The sequence below is a fragment of the Tamandua tetradactyla genome, chromosome 1 (genome assembly GCF_023851605.1).
Source record: "Tamandua tetradactyla isolate mTamTet1 chromosome 1, mTamTet1.pri, whole genome shotgun sequence".
NCBI classification, from domain to species: domain Eukaryota; kingdom Metazoa; phylum Chordata; class Mammalia; order Pilosa; family Myrmecophagidae; genus Tamandua; species Tamandua tetradactyla.
Genome location: NC_135327.1, coordinates 150515404 through 150537876, shown reverse-complemented (window position 1 = coordinate 150537876; position 22473 = coordinate 150515404). Strand labels below are relative to the sequence as shown.

The 22473-nt window shown below is 36.1% G+C and overlaps 1 protein-coding gene and 1 long non-coding RNA gene across 21 annotated transcripts in view; one reads left to right on the top strand and one right to left on the bottom strand.

The window, feature by feature from the left end:
- Positions 1–22473, top strand: part of IMMP2L (inner mitochondrial membrane peptidase subunit 2) — a 980891-nt gene that overhangs the window by 274692 nt on the left and 683726 nt on the right. Inside the window, exon 4 of one of the 20 annotated variants that reach the window (XM_077169287.1) lies at positions 9855–9885. The exons of the other annotated variants lie outside the window; for them this stretch is intronic. Coding sequence (XP_077025402.1) covers positions 9855–9861 — 7 coding nt within the window. The 3' untranslated portion in view covers positions 9862–9885. The remainder of the gene's footprint in view (positions 1–9854; positions 9886–22473) is intronic. 20 annotated transcript variants of the gene reach the window in all.
- Positions 1–22473, bottom strand: part of LOC143691276 (uncharacterized) — a 55046-nt gene that overhangs the window by 6842 nt on the left and 25731 nt on the right. The gene's annotated exons all lie outside the window — the stretch shown is intronic.

The window sequence follows — 22473 nt, the reverse complement described above, 5'->3', positions numbered from 1 at the left end:
TTGAATAAAACTAGCAAGCAGCCTTTACCATTTTCATACTCAGTTCCTTGAGGGAAACCTCCTTATAACAATGCAGGCTTTGTTCATTAAATTGTGTGTGTGTATGTGTGTGTGTGTAGTAATCAGGGTTCTTTAGAGAAACGGAATGAACAGGAGATATTTATAAATACAAGATTTATAAAAGTGCCTTATGCAACTGTGAGAATGCAAGAATCCAAACTCTGTAGGGCAGGCCACGAGCTGATGGCCTCATGAAGGCCTTGGCAAGACTCTGAGTCCAATCACAGAGAATTAGAAACACAGAGTCAACAAAAGTGAGGGACAAAGGTCAGCCTTTTGAAATGACCCTTGAGCAGTTCAGAAGACAGGGGAACTTCACCAAGATCCTCTTGAGTAAGGAATACTTACAAGAAATCAACAACAAGTCTTCAAGACCATAAAATCTGTGGAATTTGGTCTTGGTTCATGAAGCTGGGAAATGTAAACTATCCAAATTTATATCAAATGAAATCTAGATTTCCAGAACCTCAATGAACTTCCCAGGAGAGGTTGGCTGGCTGAAGTGGAAAGAGAGATTCTCTCTTCTGAATTCTCCTTAAAAGCCTTCAGGTAATGAGATTAAGTGTCACTCATTGCAGAAAATACTCCACTTAGCCAACCGCAGACGTAATCAGCCATGTATGCAACCAACGTATTCATTATTTAAGTCTGCAAAATGTCCTCATGGCAACAGATAGGCAATTGTTTACTTGACCAGACAACTTGGTTCCTGGCCAAGCTGACGCATGAACCTAAATGTCACAGTGTGTTACCTTTGTTTGAAATAACTAAGTTCTTTCTGTATGCATGATATAGGCACCCTACTCCCTCCTCCACCCAGTTATGGTGTTTTTACAAAAAGGCACGTCAATATTACAGTTACAATCAGGGTCTGCCAGTGTTTTCCTGACATCTTAATTAATACGTTGAGCATGGAAAGCAGAGATATGACTGGAGTTCCCTTTTGTATTTTAATGACTCGATAAACTTCTAAGTGAACAGGATATATCCCCCTTTTCACTCTTCTTCCCACCTAGAGAAGAGAGAAATAGATTTCTTTCTATAGTGATATCATGAATTTATTACCAGAAACTGGGAATGGGCTTTAAAGAAAATGTTTCTGATATCTAATTATTGTCAGTGAGAATGTTTTCATAGCACTTTCCCCAAAATCAATTGAAGACATCCTCTAACATTTTATCGCTTTATAGCTAACAATCCTGTAGAGCAAGTCATCTCATTTAATTATCCAGGGAAAGTAAATTTTGCAGCCAATTTATCTTGAAAGTAACATTGCTTAATGTGAATTATTCTAAAGATGGCTTTTTGAGGCTTCCTTACAGTATGGCTATTGATGATGCTTCTCCTGATAAATGTATATGCGAAAATCATTCTGACCAGACTTACACTTGCACCTCCGTTACCCACTAATGGGTGTATTTAAGTGAACCCATGACAGTGCTCTGAGAAAAATCATGGCCTTTTATTTGGCAGTAGGATAATGTCCACATGCAGCTTTTAGATTTTTGTGAGCTCATGTACTCATGATGCTGGTTGGCTGATTATCCAAGTTCATGAATGAGCCTTTAATTGACAACAGAAGATGTACTGTTTCTTCTCAGATATCACAGCCACAAACTCTGCTTTCTCTTTCTCAGACTCAGTTGTGATAAATAATACATGTGGAATATTCTTGAGGGATATGTAATCCATCCATTCTGGTAGAAATTAGGTCTTTTTCTTTAATTCAAACAACCCACAGGCCATCAGAGAGAGCTGTATTGTGGCTCCCTTGAGGATTACTTTTACTTAGTTGTACTTTGGCATCATGTCATGGCCAAATTGAAAATCATTATTAATGAGCAGTCTCAGGGAAGCCATTATTGTATGCATCACAGTAGAATGGACAAGGAGATGGTCCACACATCACATAATTTTGCTTTATGAACAAAGCATAGGAGAAAGTTCTCAGTATCAGGAAAAGCTGAACTTCACCTAAATGACAGTTGCTGAGAATCCTCTAACAAAAATTTTGCTGCCTGTCCTAGTTTGCAAGCTGCCAGAAATGCAATGTACCAGAAATGTAACAGTTTTTAAAAAGGTGAATTTAATAAGTTGCAAGTTTACAGTTCTAAAACTGTGAAAATGTCCAAATTAAGGCAAGGCTATAGAAACATCCAAGCTAAGGCATCCAGGGACAGATACCTTGGTTCAAGAAGGTTGATGGTGTTCAGGGTTTCTCTGTCAACTGGAAAGGCACATGGTGAACATGGTGACTTTTGTTAGCTTTCTCTCAGGCTTCTTATTTCATGAAGCTCCCCCAGGGGCATTTTCCTTCTTCATCTCTAAAGGTCTTTGGCTGCATGGGCTCCCATGTTTCTCATGGGTGTCTTGCTCTCTCCAAAATGCTTCCTTTAAAGGATTCTAGTAAACTGTTCAAGACCCACCTGGAATGGGTGGAATCACATCTCCCTCTAATCAAAGGTTAATACCACAATTAGGTGGATCACATCTCCTTGGACATAATTTAATCAGGTTTCCAACCTACAGTACTGAATAGGGATTAAAATAAATGGCTGCCTCCACAAGATGGGACAGGATTCAAACATGGCTTTTCTAGGGCACATAATCCTTTCAAATTGGCACCCTGCCCATCTCTAACTGAACTACTGTTAAAGTTTTTATGAACCACCCTGATTCCATTTTATGTTCTTACTATTTTCCCTTTACCTGTATTTCCTCAGTAACTAGTCGTTTTAGTTTTATACAGTTTGTATTTCTATAGGCTGTCATAAATCCTTTTAGAATAAGTTAAGGAATGAAAAATAAACCCAAATATTTTTTTTGATGTGACCTTTTCCCTAGATTTTGTATTGTTCTTCCTTACCTATGCTCCCTACAAGAGGTCTTTGAAGGTAGAGAGTGCATCTCTCACTTTATTGCACAGAAGTATTTAGCAGAGTGCTTTTCATTTAATAGGCACTCCATGAATTTTTTGTATTGAATAAGTGTGCATTTATTGAATCCAAATATTGAGAATACAGATATGAATAAAGTAAGAACCTTAGCCTCAGGACATTTATTCACAGCTTGAAGCTACAGAAGGAATACTGCATGTGTTAAGGGCTATCATTTGCTATGGAAGTCTTGAGGGAGAAATGAATTCTGATTGGTGAGAATTAGGAATGATATTAAATGTATCTAGAAGGATGAGAAGGATTTTATCAGGAGAAGACTTGCTTGAGGAATGTATTCTTCACAGAGAAAACTGAATTACATGAATGTTTATATAATGTATTGATGTAGTATAATGTATATAATGTAGTAACTCTCATATACTTCACTTGGTGTGCTTTACTAAAGCATGGATGCTCAGACCTTCTCCTTAGAAGACCTTCTCCTTAGAAGAGTTCCCATTCAGGATGGGGACACACGTATTTTGGACATGCACCCTAGGTAACTGTGCTGTACATCTTTAAAAAAAAATCCTTGGTAGAATTCTCTCAACAGGTAGTTTTCTATACTATGGATGCTAATGAATTTGGGGGCGTATGAGGTATGTCATACTCCTGAATTAAGAAATGAATCAGCTTTCAAACACATTATTTTATTCTAATATTCCAGTATGACTCTTCTGTCCATGGATGAATATATTTTCAAGTCTGCGTATATTGTTTTTTCTGCTGAGGATTATCGAGTTCCATAACATAACTACCAGTTGTTTGAAGTAACACTTCACCTTTATTTCTCCCTCAACTTTAAAACATACTCCTTTAAGCTAGTGCTCCAAGATTTAGAGAATAAGCCCTAATTTATGTCATTCATGTTTTTATAGGCATCTGTCCTCTCCAGTCCAAACTTTAGAATCTTTATCTTTACAGGTTATCTTTTTACATTTTTACCCTTTGTTTTCTGATTATTTTAAAGATTGTTCCTTGGATGTTCTCAAGCTCAAGTAAATCATCCCCAGGGAAACCTTATTTAAGCCACTTATTTTAAATTGTGGTTTCAGATTATTTTGTTACTTTTGTTTTCCTCACATTGCATCTTATTTAGAAGGTCTGACAATTTTGAAGTTGTTTGTGTTAGCCTGTGACATTGCTTTAAGGCCCTTTGTGATCTTTGTCCTTACTATTTGTCTAGCCCTTTGGTCCCTCCTTCCTATTCATAAGTCATGGTGTTCCATGTCTTGGGTGTATTATTATTTCTCCCTGGATGGCCTTTTTGCCTGATACTCTCCATGCAAATTCCTTCCCATCCTTGACGCCCCTTTCACCTGTGAAGCCTTTCTGATCCCTCAACACAGTCACTCCATCCCTGTGACTCATGACTCTAGGTACATGATCCCATAAGACATCATATCATTTACTGTAGATAGCAATTTACATTTCTTCCTCTCTACTAGATTCGAGTTCCTAGAAGGCCAGGGCTGCATTATATTTATCTTTTCCAAAAAAATAGAAGTAATTATCTCCATCATCATCATCATCATCATCATCATCATCATCATCATCATGATCCTCGTCCTCATGAAGTGTGTTACTCTGTATTTGAAATTTTCTGTCCAAGCGTAAAGATACACTATCTTATACAGCGAAGCCTTCTGAACTTTCATTGCCTCGCACAGCTTATTGCCATGTGCTGATTTCACTCTGCACTTCTGCACTTCTTCATAAACATGTTAAATAAGCAGAGTACTAAAAGGGTCTCTGAGGAACACTTGTTTAACTTTTGCTGAAGTTCCTGTTCGTTCTCTAAATTAATTAGCTATTTGTGACCGATATAAAACTGGGTGAACATTGCTAACTTAATTTTTGTTTTTTGGCAGAAAATTTACAGGTTTTATTTTTAAGTAAATAACTTTGAACCTATTTGTTTTATCATATTAATTTTGGGTGGGAGGAGAGCCACCATGAGTAATGTCAGGCTAAGCCCTGGCCTAATTTTATGCTCTCAAAAACTTAGTTTAAAAAAACTTTTCATGTGGTGGTGCCACAGGAAGCTAAGTATAGGGTTGCCACATGATCCTGCAATCTTGTTATTAGACAAAGAGTTGGGGAAACTGAAAGCAGGGACACAAATAGAATAGTCATTTGCACACTGATGTTTATGGTGGCATTATTCATGATAGACAATGAGTGGAGATGGCCTAAGGGTACATTGACTGATGAGTAAAAGTGTGAAAATAATAAAATAAAAGGGTGTCATATATATATATATGACAGAATAATGGGAGCTGTGGAAAGGAATGAAGTCTCATGTGGCATGCAAACAGGAGAATGAGCCTTGAGGACATTATGTTGAGTGAAATAAGCCAGAAAAAAAAATGAAGAGATTATCTATAGTCTTACTAATATAAACTAACTATAATGACCAAACTCTGAGAATTGAATTCAAGTGCATGGGTTATCAGGAGACAGAAAGTGGACAGAGATTGGGCAATCAGTGATTAAGGAGTACAGAATGTTCAGATAAGACTCATTGTAAAGGTTCATAGATTGTAAGCTCCTACAGCAGTCATATCTATTACTGAGTAATTGTTACTTTTGAATTCTAAGATGTTGTGCTCTTTGTCTGTAACCTGGTAGTTTCCTGGAACATTGGGTATCTATGGGATACTTGAGATTCAGAATTAGAGTTCTCCGCTCTGAAAGTCAGCATTATTCCATACAGCAACTGTTAAAGAAGCCAAAAAAGCGATTAGACTCCAATTAGAGATATGAATGAAATGGACTTAGTTACGACTAAGGTAAATCAGAATACAGGGTAAAGGATAATACTGTCTGTATTTTAAATCTTCAGCATCTATGTAAGACTAAAGGAGGAGATGTGTATTTGGTCCAAAATTTTAATTTTCTGGAGCACACTATCTAATATAACCTGTCTGGTCAGTTTATTTAAATAACTCAATTACATGGAACCTAGAATAGGGAATGAGATTATTCTATATGGCTTAATGTGATACCTAGATATATTCCAGAGTATTTTTGGCAGAAAATAAAAATGTGTTTGCGAAGTCACCTTGAGGGATTGGGGAAAAATGTGGAACTGTTTAACTTGCCTACTTGGGGAATGCGTGATATTTTTTCAGGCATTAGGGACTCCTGATTTAGTAAGCCAAGCCCTCAATCTTCAGGCTTGCCCTTATGAAACTTATTTCTGCAGTGGTGAAACTAGGCCTGCATGTAAATGTGCCCCAGAGAGCCCCTTTTGCTGCTCAGAGATGGCATCTATCTTTAAGCCAACTCTGCAAATAAACTCACTATCCTTCCCCCTACGTGGAGCATGACTCCCAGGGGTTTAAGTCTCCCTGGCAAAGTGGGACATGATTCTCAGGGATGAGCCTGGCCCTGGTATCATCAGACAGAGAATGACCAAAAAAGGGAAAAAAAGTTTCAGTGGCTAAGAGAATTCAAATAGAGTGGCAGGGTCTTTCTGGAGGTTACTTTAATGCAAACTTCAGCCATATATTTCAACTACCATAGTTAGCCAAGTCCCAACCAACAGTATTCCTGAAAACTCTAGGGAGTTCCCTGGGCTCTAAATCTCTATAAAAGTTTTTTTTAGTAAGTGTATTTTTTTAGAAATGTAAAGCCTGCAGATGGATCTTAGGCTAGATAAGAAACCCAAAGTTACCAGTATGTCCAAGAACAATGAGGTTCATCCCTGTATTCCAGAAGGTCAACATACTTCCCAGAATAAAGAAGTTAAAATGGTCAGTGCCCAGATATCCCTGAATATTGAGAGAAAGATCAGATGAGAGATAGAAGGTGTAATTGTGAAATTAGGGTTTAACAAATAGCTGTGACTACTGGCTCATTATACAAATATTCATTTTAGTGTCTAGTGTTTTAGAAAAGTAGAAAGAAATATCTGAAGTTGTTGAGCTGTAATCAAGTAGCTCTGATCTTTGATAATGACTATATTACTCTATTGCAAAAAGAAAAAAAATGTCAGTTGCCTATGTTTATATGGATCTACTTCTGGAAGTTTTATTTTGCTCCACTGATATATATATCTGTCAATATTACACTGTCTTAGTTAACCTATCTCTAATATCTGTCAATATTACACTGTCTTAGTTAACCTATCTCTATTGTAAAATTAGGTAGACTGTAATACTATTGGTCAATAAGAGGGAAGGGTAAGAGGTATGTAATGTATGGGATTTTTCTTTTTCTTTCTTTTCCTAGAGTAATGCAGATGTTCTAAAAATGATCATGGTGATGAACATACAACTATGTGATGATATTGTGAACCACTGATTGTACACTTTGGATGGATTGTATGATGTGTACAGATATCTCAATAAAATTACATTTAAAAAAACTTTTCAGTAAAATTCAATAAAAAATTTCTCAGTCTGTGGACTTTCCCCTTGGGAACAGATGTCACATTTCCTTATAGATGCCATAGATCCTTTCCTCCGTGGTTTATTGTACTTAGACATCTATGGTTGTGTACCACATTTACTAATAGAAAAAATGTATTCCTAATTATTTTTGCATTTTGCCTATATATTTGTTCATCTTAAAACTGTGTGCAAATTTACTCCATCCAAGATGGATCATCTTTTGCTTTTCATTATTCACAAATTAGAAGAAATTCTTAGTACACCTGAATTTACAGGTGGGAATTTATAGCAAGCAAATACTCAGGAATTGTTTGTAAAGTTTTAAAATATGGGCTATATTTGTTTTACATAAATGGTTCCTTGCCTTTAAGTCTCAGTGAAACTTAGATACCCAGTGATATTCTGATAATTTTACAAAGGTAGGAGCATTTCTGGAAACCCCATGGGTGAAATTATTTTATGATGATATCTTTTCTATGCAGGATATAATTAGGCAAATAATTTTATTTTGGTGATTAAATTGTTATTATTTTTGCAAAGATTAAAAAACTTTTATTACAGCGGCTATAAGTTTACACAAAAATCATGCAGAAAGTACAGAGTTGCCATTTACCCCCCTCACAAGCAGTTTTTCCTGTAATTAATGCTTTGCATTAGTATGGAACCTTTGTTACAATTGATGGAACAAAATTATAGCTATATTACCTATAGTCCATAGTTTACACTGGGATTCGCTTGTTATGTTTTTAAAAAATGTATTATATTTCTTCTGGTAATATTTATACAATCCAAATCTTTTTAGTCACTTTGAAGTATGCAATTTAGTGGTGTTAATTATATTCACAATGGTGTGATATCATCATCACTTCCATGACCGAAACTTTTCTATTACCCCAAAGAGAAAAGCTACCAAAAAAGCAATGACTGCATACTCCTCAATCTCAACCCTAACTTTGGCAACCGGTATTGTAATTTCTGACTGTAGGAATTTGATATTCTAATTATTTCAGATAAGTCAATCATGTAATATTTGTCTTTTTCTGTCTGGTTTCATTAAACATGAGGTCTTCAAGGTTTTGACTTAAAAACAAACAAAACCCCCAAAACTCAGCAGGAGAAGCTCTGAGTTTGTATTGCTTTATCCTGTTTATTCTAGTTGACAGGAAGTATATTATGCCCACATGAATTATATTAGGCAAAATATTGTATGTTCTATAATCCTTTACTATTTGAAGTGTAGTCTGTGGACCTGAGATATTTGGAAATGGGGGATATTTGGTCCCACTTAAGACCTACTGAATCAGAATCTGCATTTTAATAAGACCCCAAGATGGTTTATATGTACATTAAAGTTTGTCAAGCACTCCTGTAAGCTACAGACACACACAGTAGCCTATTTTGGAAGCACGAAATCTAGATTCTTGCTTGTCCTGGTGGTCTGCCTCCTATCAACATCAGTGCCACCTGGGAGCTTGTTAGAATTCCAGACGTTCAGGTCAACCCCAGACTTATTGAATTAGAGTCTACATTTTAACAAGATCCCTAGGTAATTTCTATGAACATTAAAGTCTGAAAAGCATCCAGATTATATTATCTTTCAGAAGCTAGTTTAACTTGAATTCTAGTTTGAGAATAATATGTGGTATTGCTCTTTTTCAAAAATACCCTTTCAGCAGTCTTCACTAGAACATGGCCAATTCAGTAAATAAATATGGCTAGACTCTCTCTATACGTAAAAGGAGAATCTATTCATCTTCTTTATCATATTCCTTCTTTGTCATATTCGCTTGTCTTTCCCTTGACTGTTTATCTCAAAACTCTTCAATGGAGGTCCCTTCTTCTACTCCCATTGATTCTCAGGAAAATAGGCATGGGGTTTTTCATAATTTTTTTCTAATTATGATTTCCCGAGCATTGTTTTTGCACATATTATGTAGCTGTTTCTCCTATGATAACTATCCTCCCTTTACCCACCCCATTTACCCCACCTTCATCCCTGCTGTTTTCCATTCTTCTGGACATTATCCCTCTTTCCTTAATGGCAGCTCTTCATTCAGTTTTTGTCTTCCCCTCAATGCCTGCTGCTTTTCTTTTCCATGGCATTTGTAATGCCTCACCTTCACTATCATTCTTAACTCTATTGACCTTGATCTCTACTTCACTCTTGCTACCTCCCTTTAAGCAGAGTCCTCTTCATACCTCTGATTTTCCCACTTGGACCCCTCACCAACTGCCCCACCTCAAAAATCTTGAACTTTTCCTTCACTGAACTACAATGTTTTTGCCAATTTCTCACTTCCGTTCTTTTAGTCCTAATCTTGGCTTCATTTGCCTGACCACCAAGTGAGCTGTAGAAACAATACCTTTACTAGCATCTTCAGCGCGTTTTCCTTTTGATGTTCCCCATATCCTTTAACCATGGTCTGCCAATGCAAACTACTTTATCTGCTTTTGTTTTCAGGCGATGAGATCTGCTTCTGAAGATTGTGAAAGTAAGATGATTTGACTGTATAAAATTTTGGCTTTATAACATTACTGGATGGTCTCTTCTTCCCTGTCCTTTAATGCATTTTCTGTGGCACCCAATCCCATTTACATCATCTTAGTTTCTTATGAGATATGAGAGTCTTTTCTATACCTAATGATAAAGCTATATGCTTTCAGGTTAAATTTGCTGGTAGACTTCTAAATCGTTGTTTTTTTTATTTCATTATAGTTTCCTCCAGTAGAGTTACAATATTTGTCACATTACTGCACTGCATATTTTATTATGGTCTTTGGATGCAGATTTTTTTACCTTCTTGTGATTACTTAATAAACAGTAAGAGAGATTCTTCTGTGCCTTAATTGGTTGCATTCTCTATTAAGCACTGTTGTTTAAAAATTGTTATATATAAGAAAGAGAATGTTAAAATATCTTTCATACTTGCATTAAAGGGCAAGAAAATGCAATTCAGTTATAATTTCTTCAATTATACTGAATAGTCAGCAGGGAAAACTGATTAAAGAATATAAGAGCAAGTCTCTATATGGGGGAAATATTTGCAGAAGTTTTGTACTGTTTGTGTGGTAAAAAATTTAACTGTGTTGTTAAATCTCTGCAATGTCCCCAACAGTGACTTTGGAGAGGCTGAAGGAAGTACAGGGTATTTGACCTGACTTCAACATGTGTTCTACACTGAGAAGAAAATAGTAACATTCATGATTGCTGTAAAATAGAAAATGATAGAAAATACAAATCTGGTCACTTCACTTCCCTTGTTTGTAAGCCTCTAATGATATCCTATTACATGAAATAAAGTTCGTATTCCTTAGAATAGTGTACTTCATCACTTCAACACTCTGGTTCTAATCTGTCTCTCCAATATTTTCTTCTACTTCTGTCGTGCTATCACATGTCCTACTTCCAGCTGTTCTGAACAGTTCATTATCCCAGGATAAATCATGCACTTTCATACCTCTCTGGTCTTGGTGAGCTTCTTTTTGTTTTGAATTCTCTTTCTCCCTGTTTTTGCCATGTAAATTCATCTTTTAAGACCCACCTAAAATGTAACTTCCTCTACTTTGCAGTGCTTTCTTGCATTTTCCTAGATAGGATTAGTTCCCACTTTCTATGTCTTCTTTAGGTACTTGCTAGCTCCCATTCTAGCCTTTACCACAGTGTTCTATAATTGTCATTTTGTGTGTATATGTCTTTGTTCCTTAATAGCCAGTGAGTTTTATAAGCCTATGAGGCTGTGTTTTATTCATATTTATTTGCCCAGTACCTAGCACAATGCTTGAAATATTGAAGGTAAGTGATTCTTAAATATTTTCTATTTGGGATACAGTTTGAATACTGAAGTTTTTTTTGTGGTACTCTTGAAAGTGTTAAAAATCAAAATAATATTTTATAACTTCGCAACAATAATGAAATATTCCAACAGTTTAACAGAATCTCATAGTGCCTATAAAAACAGCCACTCTTGTCCTACCATGTCTATGGAATCTTTTCAGTGCCCTGTCACTGTCAGAGGAGAGGAGAGCTGTTTATTGCCCTAACTGATCTGTTGTAACCTTATGAGACTGAATTTGTTTGTTTTTATATTGGATATTGGTTCCACTTGACATCAGCTCTTATCCCTAATTGCAGCATGCTACTCTCCCCCATTTATATGATACTGATACACAGTATGTTCATATATCTGTTCAGTTCAGCCTTCTTTTTGATAAACATGGATATAATAGTGTTTCAGCTTATTTTGGCAAAAATAGCTTTTATGTATTGGCCACATTGGACACCACCATTGTATTGTTCAGTAAGCCTCCTGAGCATCTCTGCTGGTACTTGGAGTTTTGCTACTCTTGATCAAATCAAAAGCTCAGTTATGAAGTGTAGAACTCAAATGCCCTAGAAGTCATCCATGCAACCTAAGCTATAAAGCTTGGGATTACTTCTTGACTTTCAATATTTCTGCTTCCTGTATATTTAATGGGTCACTAAAGTTCATTGCCTTTATCTTTTAAAGGTCTCTAAAGTTCACCCTTTCATTGCTATTCTAAATGATTAAGTTCTGATTTAGGCCTTTGAAGTTTCATCACTAGTTTGTAGTAAGAGCCTTCTAATTTGTCTCTTTCTTTTATTGATGCCCTTTGGAGGCCATTCTACATTCTTGTGCCCAGACTAAATTTCTTGGAATGCAAATTAATCTACATAGATGTGCCCAGCATGCATTAGTCACTATTCTGGATGCTGTGGTTCAGTGGTAAACATGCTCTCTAGGACCTGCTATTCTGAACTGAGATAGCTGGTAAACCACTAGCTAAATGAGATTCTTGCATTGAGTACCATACTAATCACAAATACAGTGACATGATAACTGAAGAACACTTTAGATAAGTAGTGAGGGAAGTGTCTCTGAGGGAATGTCATCAACCTGAAGGGTGAAAATGAGCTGGCCATTCCGGAACTGTGGGAAGAGGATTCCATGCAGAGGAAAACACCAAGTGCAAAGGCCCAGAGACAAGGATGGGCTTGGCATGCTTGTGAAACAGAAACCATTGCATCTGGGGTGTAATGAGAAATGAGAGTAATGATGAGATGATGTCCAAGAGATAGACAGGAACCAAAGCATGAGGGGCCTTGCTAGGTTATAACAGAATTTGGATTTTATTCTGAGAGCACTGATAAGTCATTGATTGTTTTAAGAAAAGGAGTAAGATTAATTATTTTCAAAAGATAAATCTTTATTCTATTTAGGGATGCTTTGAAAATGCAAGATAGATGTTGAAGACCACTTAGGGTGGCATGTTCTTTGATGGTGGCATTAAAGATGGGAAAAAGTACACAGATTTAAGATGTATGCTGGAGACGGAGCCAGTGGACTTGATGACACTTTAAAAGCTTGGAATGTTTGCTGTTTTTATGCTATTTTCATGGCCAAATTCTCTGTCTGATTTTTCAAGGCCTATGTTGCCTGGTCTCTTTTTATATTGATTCATTTCCCTTTATACTATAAGGAACACTTTGTTCTTCAAGTAAAAGTGAATATAATAAGTATAGAATAGTAAAAAGAATATGCTCTGGTGCCTGACTTACTGAGTTCAAATCTTGGCTTCGTCATTTCCTGCATGATCTCAGCCAGCCATTTCTTTTGCCTTAGTTTGCTTATCTGTAGAATGGGTACAACAATAGTTCTAATTCATAGGGTTGTCATAAGAATTAAATGAGTTAGCCCGTAGAAAAAGTTTAGAAAAATGTCTGGCGCATAGTAGGTTCAGTAGATCCTTAGTTTTTGTTTGTCTGTTTTTTATTCTTTTAAAGACTGCACTTAGTCCCACCTTTGTTCCCATTCTAACGTTTTGTAAATTCTACCCAATATTCAGCCTGGCTTAAGCCCTACCACCTCCATAAAATATCTACCCCTCTGATTTGTTCTCCTCTTTAAGTAAAATCAAATAAGAAAACATATTTGAATGTCAGTGATAGTAAAAACAGCCCATGAGTCTTGCTCCTAGTAGACTACTTATATGCCTTCCCTTTTGTTGATTATTCAGTTAGTTCAAACTCTTTTCTCCGTGTTTCATTTCTTAATGACTATGAAAAATATTTTATTCTCATAGAAATTTGTTTCAATGACGCAGAAACCATTAAAAATGAATATTTATAACTGTTGAGAAGAAAAAATATTTTGAAAGTTGGACTTGGGGTGCAATTTTAAGTCTAAATGCAGGGTGCAAGCTAGGTATAGATTCTAAGGAAGTAATTTTCATCTCAAAATCTATTTCATTGATGTACGTGAGAAAGGTAGAGCAAGAACAATGCATATGAGTTAGAAAATGAATAAAAGAACAATTCATAGCTTAAAGATCAAAAAAGTCTCCAGTTGCAGATTTAATACAACACATTTAAAAATCATATCTTATAACAGACCTTCCCCCTGGATGTGCCTAACTCATGTGGCTATGTATATGCCCAGAGACATAACTGAAATAATATTTACTGAAGCATTAGCAGTGGTTATCTCTGAATGATGGGATTTTGGGGGATTTAGGATTATTTTTTTAAATCATCAGTTCTGATTTTTTTTAACAATGAGAATGTGCTATTTTATGAAAACTGTGTTTAGAAGAAGGTAGAAGAGTTAGAGTGGCTCAAGCCATGAGACCAGCTTCCTCCAGTTGCACAGGCAGGTTTGTATGTTTGCCCATGTTACAGATGATGAACATTATTTTCTATATGTGCCACAGGGTGGAAAAGATTGAGAAGCACAGCATAAGGTGTATGTCAAGACTTAATTGTATTGCTTTGTGAACAAATCACACGCCTATATACTGGGCCAAAAAAGGCCTATATGATTTGTTAAAAGTAGAACCCTTGATGGAAACTTCTGAATATAATTGCTTGCTCTCCTTTACCAATGCCTCACAATTTTTTTTTTTTTTTTTTTTTTAGGGTAGGATGGTTATTAGACATAGCTCAAGTATAGAAAAATGTTCATGGGGACAACAATTCTGGCCCAAAGCCATAAACAATTCAATCCAGAACATAAATATCCATTTTAAACAAGCTGATTTCCCCTGGAAATATTTGACATTGTTGGTAGGAAATGTTTATGTAAGAGTTCTTTACTGTTATTTTCAGAGAAAGAGTCATTTGAGCCTGGTCCATGTCTCATAGAGCTCCCCATTAGTAGGCAATGTGGTTTTATTGATTTACAGGCACTGACCTCTATTCTTTATGTCCTCTGAGCAGATTCTCTTGGATTCTTATGAATATGCAATTGCATTTTTCCAAACGTGAAAGAATTCAAATAGACTGGAAACTTGCCAAGTTTAATTTTGACACTTCTCAAGATTAGAATGTCAGTGTAAATGTAGAGGCATAGTTGTGCCTTGGTGCTACTGCTTTGGGATCTGAGACTGGGAGATGTCAAGCAGACAGAGCTACAAATGATTGAGCTTGAGTGCTTCACATACTGAGGGGGCATGCTGGCATTTTTTCATATCTGTACTCTAATACTTCTCTAAATCGTTATAGTATTATTCTTTTTGTTGGGAATCATGCAAGAAAAGTATTCTGTCTGTTTTCCCTACTCCAGGGATATGTATTTGCTTAAAGACTGGTCTTTGAATTTAGGGTTGCAAAACAGTTGTTCAGAAAACAACCACAGTAGTATGCTTCAGAAAGCACTTCTCTCTTTTAAGGTATAACTGGTTTGGTGATTCCTGTCTGTTTGATAATTGCAATAAAGCTGCTATTGTAATTTAGAATGCTTGTTAAGAACAGTCCAACAGTCCTCTGAGGGACAATAGATAACCTGCTCTGTGTCTTGCTTAGGGAGATGGTAATTATTTTACTGTAAATGAATCTAACAATAGCCTATGGAAAACCACCAGAGGGACAGGCTTGGAGGGAAGAGTGTTAAAGTCAAGGCTCTTCTTTATTGACTACATTCATCAGCTCAAATTACTGGCAATACGGTTTTTTTTTTTTTTTTTTTTTTTTTAGAGAGGTTCAAGTAAAGTAAGTAAAATAATTAAGAATCTCTTCAGTTACTGTAAACTGAAAATTCTTAGTATGAGTGTATTTGCTTAAGATTCACTTAACACTTTCTCCCCATGAAAAGAGTTTTTAAATCATGGGTTGGCTGTGAAAACACTATTGGGTTATTAATATTCAAAAATTTCAAGAAATGTGTGTTTCTTAGTGCAGTATGGTATTTGTTATAGCTCAAAATAGAATTTGTTATAAATCAATGACTCAGGTATTTGCATCCTCAAGTCTTAGACTCAAAATTCTAGTATCACCCACTCCCAATGCTGTAACCAAACATAATTCTTTTTTTTTTTTTTTTTAAACTTGGTAGCTTTTTTATTTTTTTTATTTTTATTTTTTTATTTTTTTATTAACGGAAAGAAAAAAAAAGAAATTAACACAACATTTAGAAATCATACCATTCTACATATGCACTCAGTAATTCTTAACATCATCACATAGATGCATGATCATTGTTTCTTAGTACATTTGCATCGGTTTAGAGGAACTAGCAACACAACAGAAAAAGATATAAAATGTTAATATAAAGAAAAGAAATAAAAGTAGTAGTAATAGTAAAAAACAACAACAACAAACAAACCAACAAGCAAACAAAAACAAAAAAAACCCTATAGCTCAGATGCAGCTTCATTCAGTATTTTAACATGATTACTTTACAATTAGGTATTATTGTGCTGTCCATTTTTGAGTTTTTGTATCTAGTCCTGTTGCACAGTCTGTATCCCTTCAGCTTCAATTACCCATTGTCTTACCCTGTTTCTAACTCCTGCTGAACTCTGTTACCAATGACATATTTCAAGTTTATTCTCGAATGTCCGTTCACAACAGTGGGACCATACAGTATTTGTCCTTTAGTTTTTGGCTGGATTCACTCAGCATAATATTCTCTAGACCAAACATAATTCTTAGGTCTGAGAATAGTCCCTGCACCTTTATGGTTTGGGTCATGATTTTCTCTCAACCTCAAATGTTGCCTAACCTCATCCTCTGCATGTCCAAAGGTTACTAACAACTGCTGACCCAGCTTCCTCTGGAAACTGGTCACTCATCAGGGGAAATGAATGACCCCTGTCTCTGAAGTTCCTCATAATGTATCTGGACCTACCTGGATCCTTAAAAACTGTAGCATATATGCTCTATTTATGTTTGCCTCACTCCTATGGAAAAATAGCTGCTTTTCGTCTAACCCCTAACATTTTCCTTAATTTAGAGCTTGCCAATCTGTATTATATTTAGTTATCCAGATCTTTCCTGTTAGGCAAACTTTTCTCGTGCATTTCTTCTCCTCCTTACCTACTGCCACTAGGTTGAGGCCATCATGGTCTTTCTTAGATGACTGCTGTGAAACTCTTTGTATCTGTCCCCAGTCTTGTGCCTTCAAATCTCTTTTCATGATATCCTCTCAAAGACTCTATCTAAAATATAAGTCTGACCATGTCAGTCTTCTGCATAAGTGTTTGCAGTGGCATCATTTGCCATGAGAACAATGTCTAAGCTCTTTAGAATGTCAAATTAGTTGCCTGTGATCTGACCCCTTTCTTTTTCTCGCAGCCAAATTTCCCACTGCTTGGGGCTTCATACCTTAGGTTCTAGCACTGCCAAGCTATTTTTACATCTCTACAAGTGTTCTGCTGTTTTATTGTTCTGATTTTGCTCAAGGTGTTCCTCTGTTTGTAATGATCTTTCTATTCTTCAAAACATAGTTTACTTCTGATCATCCATCAAGGCTCTAATATTGCCTCCTCCAGGAAGATATCTAGGTAAATTAACTGATTTTCTTTGAACTATTAGAGCATCTTAGATTATACTTCTATGTTATAATCTAATGTGATCTGCTTAAAGGGCAAAGCTCATTTCTTATTTATTATTGTATCCTCAACATCTAGCATGTTAGTAGATTCTCAATTAAGTGTTTGAACAAATGAACAAAAGCAGGAGCAAAACAAACATGAGTTTTAGTGCAAGGATTAAATAGCTTCCAACTTAAAGGATGAGTCTGTGGGGAGGAAGGACTAGCAGTATAACTTTGGTTGAAAGTTATTGATTCTATATTGATTCTGCATTAAGTGTCTATTTGGGGAAGGACAGAAACTTAGTGGAGAGGAAGACCAATGTCCAAGGTTCAGATATGTGGCTATTATTGGGAAAGGTCTTAAAGGTAATGCCTAGATTTTATCTTTGTGAAATTGGGATTCAGAGGTATACTAGGTTTTGAGGCAGGAAAACAATTACTAGGGAATCAGGCTGAAATGCAGTCTTAGAGAGTTTGTACAAAACCAGAGTATGAGAGAAATGGTCCCAGAGCAACTGTTCAGAGATTGACTAGAACAGCTGTGCTAAAATATTCAAGCCAGCACAAAAGGGTTGCTGAGAAAATGAGAAGCAGTGTTGGAGATATTTATTCTCTTTTTGGCAAGGGGCGGTATTGTTCCTTAAGTCTTGGGTGTATGTGCTCAAAGAGGAGGGCTAAATGAACACCCTGGAAAAGGTTGGAGCCAAGCTCTGTGAGAATGCCCAAACTGGACATTACAATAAAACAGTGAACTTAGCCAGCTGCTTCTATTTTTGTTTACTCCCCATCTCTATTATCACATCAGAATTTTTACAGTTTTGCATAAATCAACCAATCAGTTTCATTTGAAACATTTATTATATATTAAACACAGTGCTAGGCCTTAGGGTTAAAATGAGCAAGACAGTGCTTCCTTGTGGAGCTTAGTGGGGGTAGATATACAACAAACAGGTAATTCCAAATATGATTAGTCAAACTAAAGGGGCAGTTTCACAGTGTCTTGTGATAACATGGCAGTGTTTCAGCTTACCCTGGGGAATCTGGAAAGGTTTCCATTATATGTGATATTTATGCTGAAATCCAAAGGTTGAGGAATTTGCTATAAATAGCAAGATGAACGATACCTGAAGGTATCAGCATGAGCAAAAGCTGAAGTGGGATAAAGCGAGGGATGGTGAAAGACCAGTATGGTGAGATGGGAGAATTTATGCCTATATCAGGTGGTAGTAGGGATATATTGGAAAGATATGTAGGAGTAGAGTAGATGGTTTTTGGTCAACTGGTTATATATGGCCAGGGAGAGATTAATTAGGAATTACTTCTGAGCTTTGAACTTGAACTACTTGCTAGATGGTGGTGCCATTTTTTTTCTGAGAGAGGGAAGAGATTTTGTGTAGAAGTTCAATGTCTGTCATTTTTTTTTTTTTTTTTTTTTTTGCATAGGCAGGCACTGGTAATCGAACCTCGGTCTCTGGCATGGCAAGTGAGAACTCTGTCTGCTGAGCCACTGTGGCCTGCCCAGTGTCTGTCATTTTATTTTCAAGGAGCAAATGGGCAGTTGGACAGATGGACATGGTATAGAGACAGAGATTTGGTGTCATTTGCATGTAGATGATCATAGAAATTACCTGTGTGGATGAAATTAACTAGGCCACTGATTGTCAAAGCATGGTACCTCTTCCAGCAACATCAGGATCATCTGATGTCAGGAACTTGTTATTTATGCAAATTCTCAGGCTCCAACTCAGACCTATAATATCAGAAACTTTGAGTGTGTAGTCCAGCAATGTGTTTTAAATAAAAATTTGTTGGGGGCGTGCATGGTCTGGGTATTGAACCCAGGTATGGTCTGGTCTCATGCATGGAAGGCAACCTTCTACTACTGAACCACCCGTACACCCTACTGTCTGTGTTTTAGTACACTTTTCATGTGTTTCTGATGCATGCTGAAGCTTGAGAACCACTGGCTGAGGCAGTAAAAGATAGAGGGGAAAAAAAAAAGCCTAGGGCACAAATATATTCATATTATTTCATTCCAAAAGTAGTCGTAGTTTGTGATAAATGTTATTCTATGTTTGGCTGTTCTGTCAGCTGGGCATATCTATGGACAATATGGAAGTCTTGGCAGAAGTTATATGGTCTTCAGATTATTTTGCACTGAGACGTTAAAAATTGCCCATGTAATTTAAGCACTCTTTTTAGAGATGCCATTCTAGTATGCATAAGTAAAATCCAATTGTTACATCTTTCTAGAGGACTGAGGAAAAATGATATGAGTAGGAAAATAGTCAGATAAATACTTGTGCTTTCATTAGCTGAAAATCTCTTCAGGTCACACTACAGTCTATAAATTATTGAAATATAGGTATTCTATAGAAGTTACTTTGATTAAACTCTGTACCTTGGAAACTACTTTCTAAAGGGTAAGATATTATTTGATAAGCATTTTAAAGTTGCTTTTGACAGCTATTTGCTCACACAAAAGCATAATGTTTCTTTTCTTGTTCTTCATATTACTTAAAAGAGAAAAATATTTTTTCACTTTATAATGAATTCTGATAAATGTATGAGACAATTGATGGACTATTTCTGCATAAAAAGTTGCTAAATACAATGCTCATGACAAATGGAATGCATTTAAATTCTTCAGTACAGGGATTGCATTCTGTCACTGTGCTCAGAATAATACTGAACATTATGAAAAAAATGAAAAGTAGATCAGTAGAAGAGGTTTCTTTAAGGCAGTCCTAAAGTCTGTTTATCATAGTGGGAGGCAGTTAATGATAACTTTCAAGTAATGGAATCTATGCTATAATATGTTCCTTTGACACATTTTCTTTGAATGAAGTAAAGTGATTTTTATGAATAAAGGTAAGCTAGCTTCCTCCTACTCCCATTTATAGCTACATTGTAGGCACTATAAAAAGCAAATAGATGAGTTTCAGATAAGTGGGAAAGATACACACTTGTCCAAGCACTCACAAAGATGGTGTGCTACGGGTTTGCACAGATTAATAATGTGAAAAATCTGAAGAATCATGCCTGAGTTGTAGCTTGAAGAACAAAAGGAGATAGCCAGTGTGGAGAGAGGTGTTCTAGATACAGAACACAATATGTGCAAATGGCAAGTGCATGGAGGTGTTGAACCTGGCACATTTGTAGAAGTGCAGGTTGTCTAAGATAGTACGATCAGAATATTAGGAGTTTAAGGAGAAACTGCAGCTGTGATGCTAGAGAAATAGGTAGATACATGACTGCAGACACCCTCCTGTGCAAAGCTAAGAAGTCTGACCTTTATGTTGAATACTTTGGATTGTTACATATAGATTTTAAATAGGGCTTTCATATGCTCAGTCTTACGTTTTAAGAAAGTTCACTTAGGCTGAACGATATTTGTTAGTATATTGTAAAAGATAAGCTTGATAGAGACATAAATATCTCCCAGGTTTAGCTTCAAGAGAAATATTTGATTGTCTATCTGTCTGCCTATTTCTTCACTTTTCAAAACAGTTTTGATGCTTATAAGGGCTGTAGAATTAGGAAAAGACCGAGGAAAAGTCACAGAGAAGCATTGGTCAGACAGGAGGATAAGAAAAGCAGTATGGTTCCTAGAAATGGGGGTGACTCAAAGTGAAGAGAGGAAAGTGTTCCAAACAGGAACAAGTATCCAGCACTGTAAGATGTCGGCTAGGGACTAAATAAGGATAAAAACTATTTATTGAGTTCAACAGAAGGGAGTGCCACTGACAACTTGGATGGCAGCAGTTTTGAGAGGTTTGTTTGGTGACAGGCGGATGGGGAATTGCTGATGACTAAATAAAGGCTGAATGATTAGAGCTGGGGAATATAGTTGTGTTTTTTGAGAAGCTGAACAGTAATGGAAAAAGGGACATAGGTTGATAAGAAATAGGAATATGTGAGAGAAGTATAGTTAAGTAGCAAGAGGCTGGAGCTTTTTATGTGCTTAGGTTTAAGTGAAATAGGGAGGGAGAGATTAAAAATGTGGAAGAAGGTCCCTGAGGGAAGGTGAGTGGATAGGATCCAGCACAAAGGAGGCAGCATTAGTGATAGAAAAGGATAGACGTGCATCCTCTGAGAGAAGGTACTGGTAGTGAAGGATGGTGCAGCTCCAGGTAGGTTTCTGAATGGGTTTTGCTTATACTCATTAGGTAAGCATTTCTTGCTTATATACACATTAGGTAAGGCATTTTTTAATTCTAAGTTTTTCAGATGGTGGTAGTGGAGCTTAGCTGGACTTAAATAATAATTCCATATTTGGGTAATATAATTCCATATTTTGTTAACTCTTTTATTTTGTGGATATTGGTAATTCTTTATTTCTTGAAACTGTATTAAAAAACTACCATAAATTAAAATTTATGTTTAACTTCATATTATATACAACATAACACACTGTGATGTTAGTGATTGATTGCATCCAATACCCTGTATCTTCAAGGGATAAGAGCTTTTAAAAAGAGAATGTCTGTGGGGAGTAATACATAACATATAGGAATAAAATTTCAATGGTAGAATATAAGACATTATGGGGGGGTGGTTGATGAATGAGAGAAGCACAGGCAGATGCCTTCTAATTCCAAAGCAAATTGTATATGTGACTACTTTCTCTGCTTTTTTTAAAAAATAAAGCTGGAGTTTTTATTAGTATTTAGTGCTAATTAGAAGTATCTCGTGAATTATCATACTTAAATATATTAATATACAAGAATGAATAGACTAGCATTTACTTATTCTTTGAAGAACATACTCTGTTATAGTATAAAGAATGAACTGGAGCTATTTTTATATAAAGACTCATGAACTCATAGATATGAAGGAATGATCATTGCTTAGCATTTCAATTTGTGATCTATCTTGGAATCATATTTTGATTAACCCAGCCAACACTTTTGTGGATATTAAGTAATAGTTTCCCTGGAGAAAAATAAGTAGAAATATATATAATATAACTGAAAGCTTGAGAGAGAGGGGAAAAAAAACGTTACCCTTATCAAGTCTGTTAAAGATTAGGTTAAAGAGATGGCCCAAAGTTTAAGTCTCCTGCTAAGAAGTTGCCCAGTAAATCAGTGAGGGAATTGGGAGAAGAACATCTGAGCTTTTGGCCTCTTAGAGCACAGAGTCACTGTTTCTTCTGAGGCCATGTTTATAATCACAGTAAGTGACCTTGGGAGACTAGTGCTTCTAGTAATGAAACAGATGGCATCACTCCTATAGCTCCTGAGCCATGAT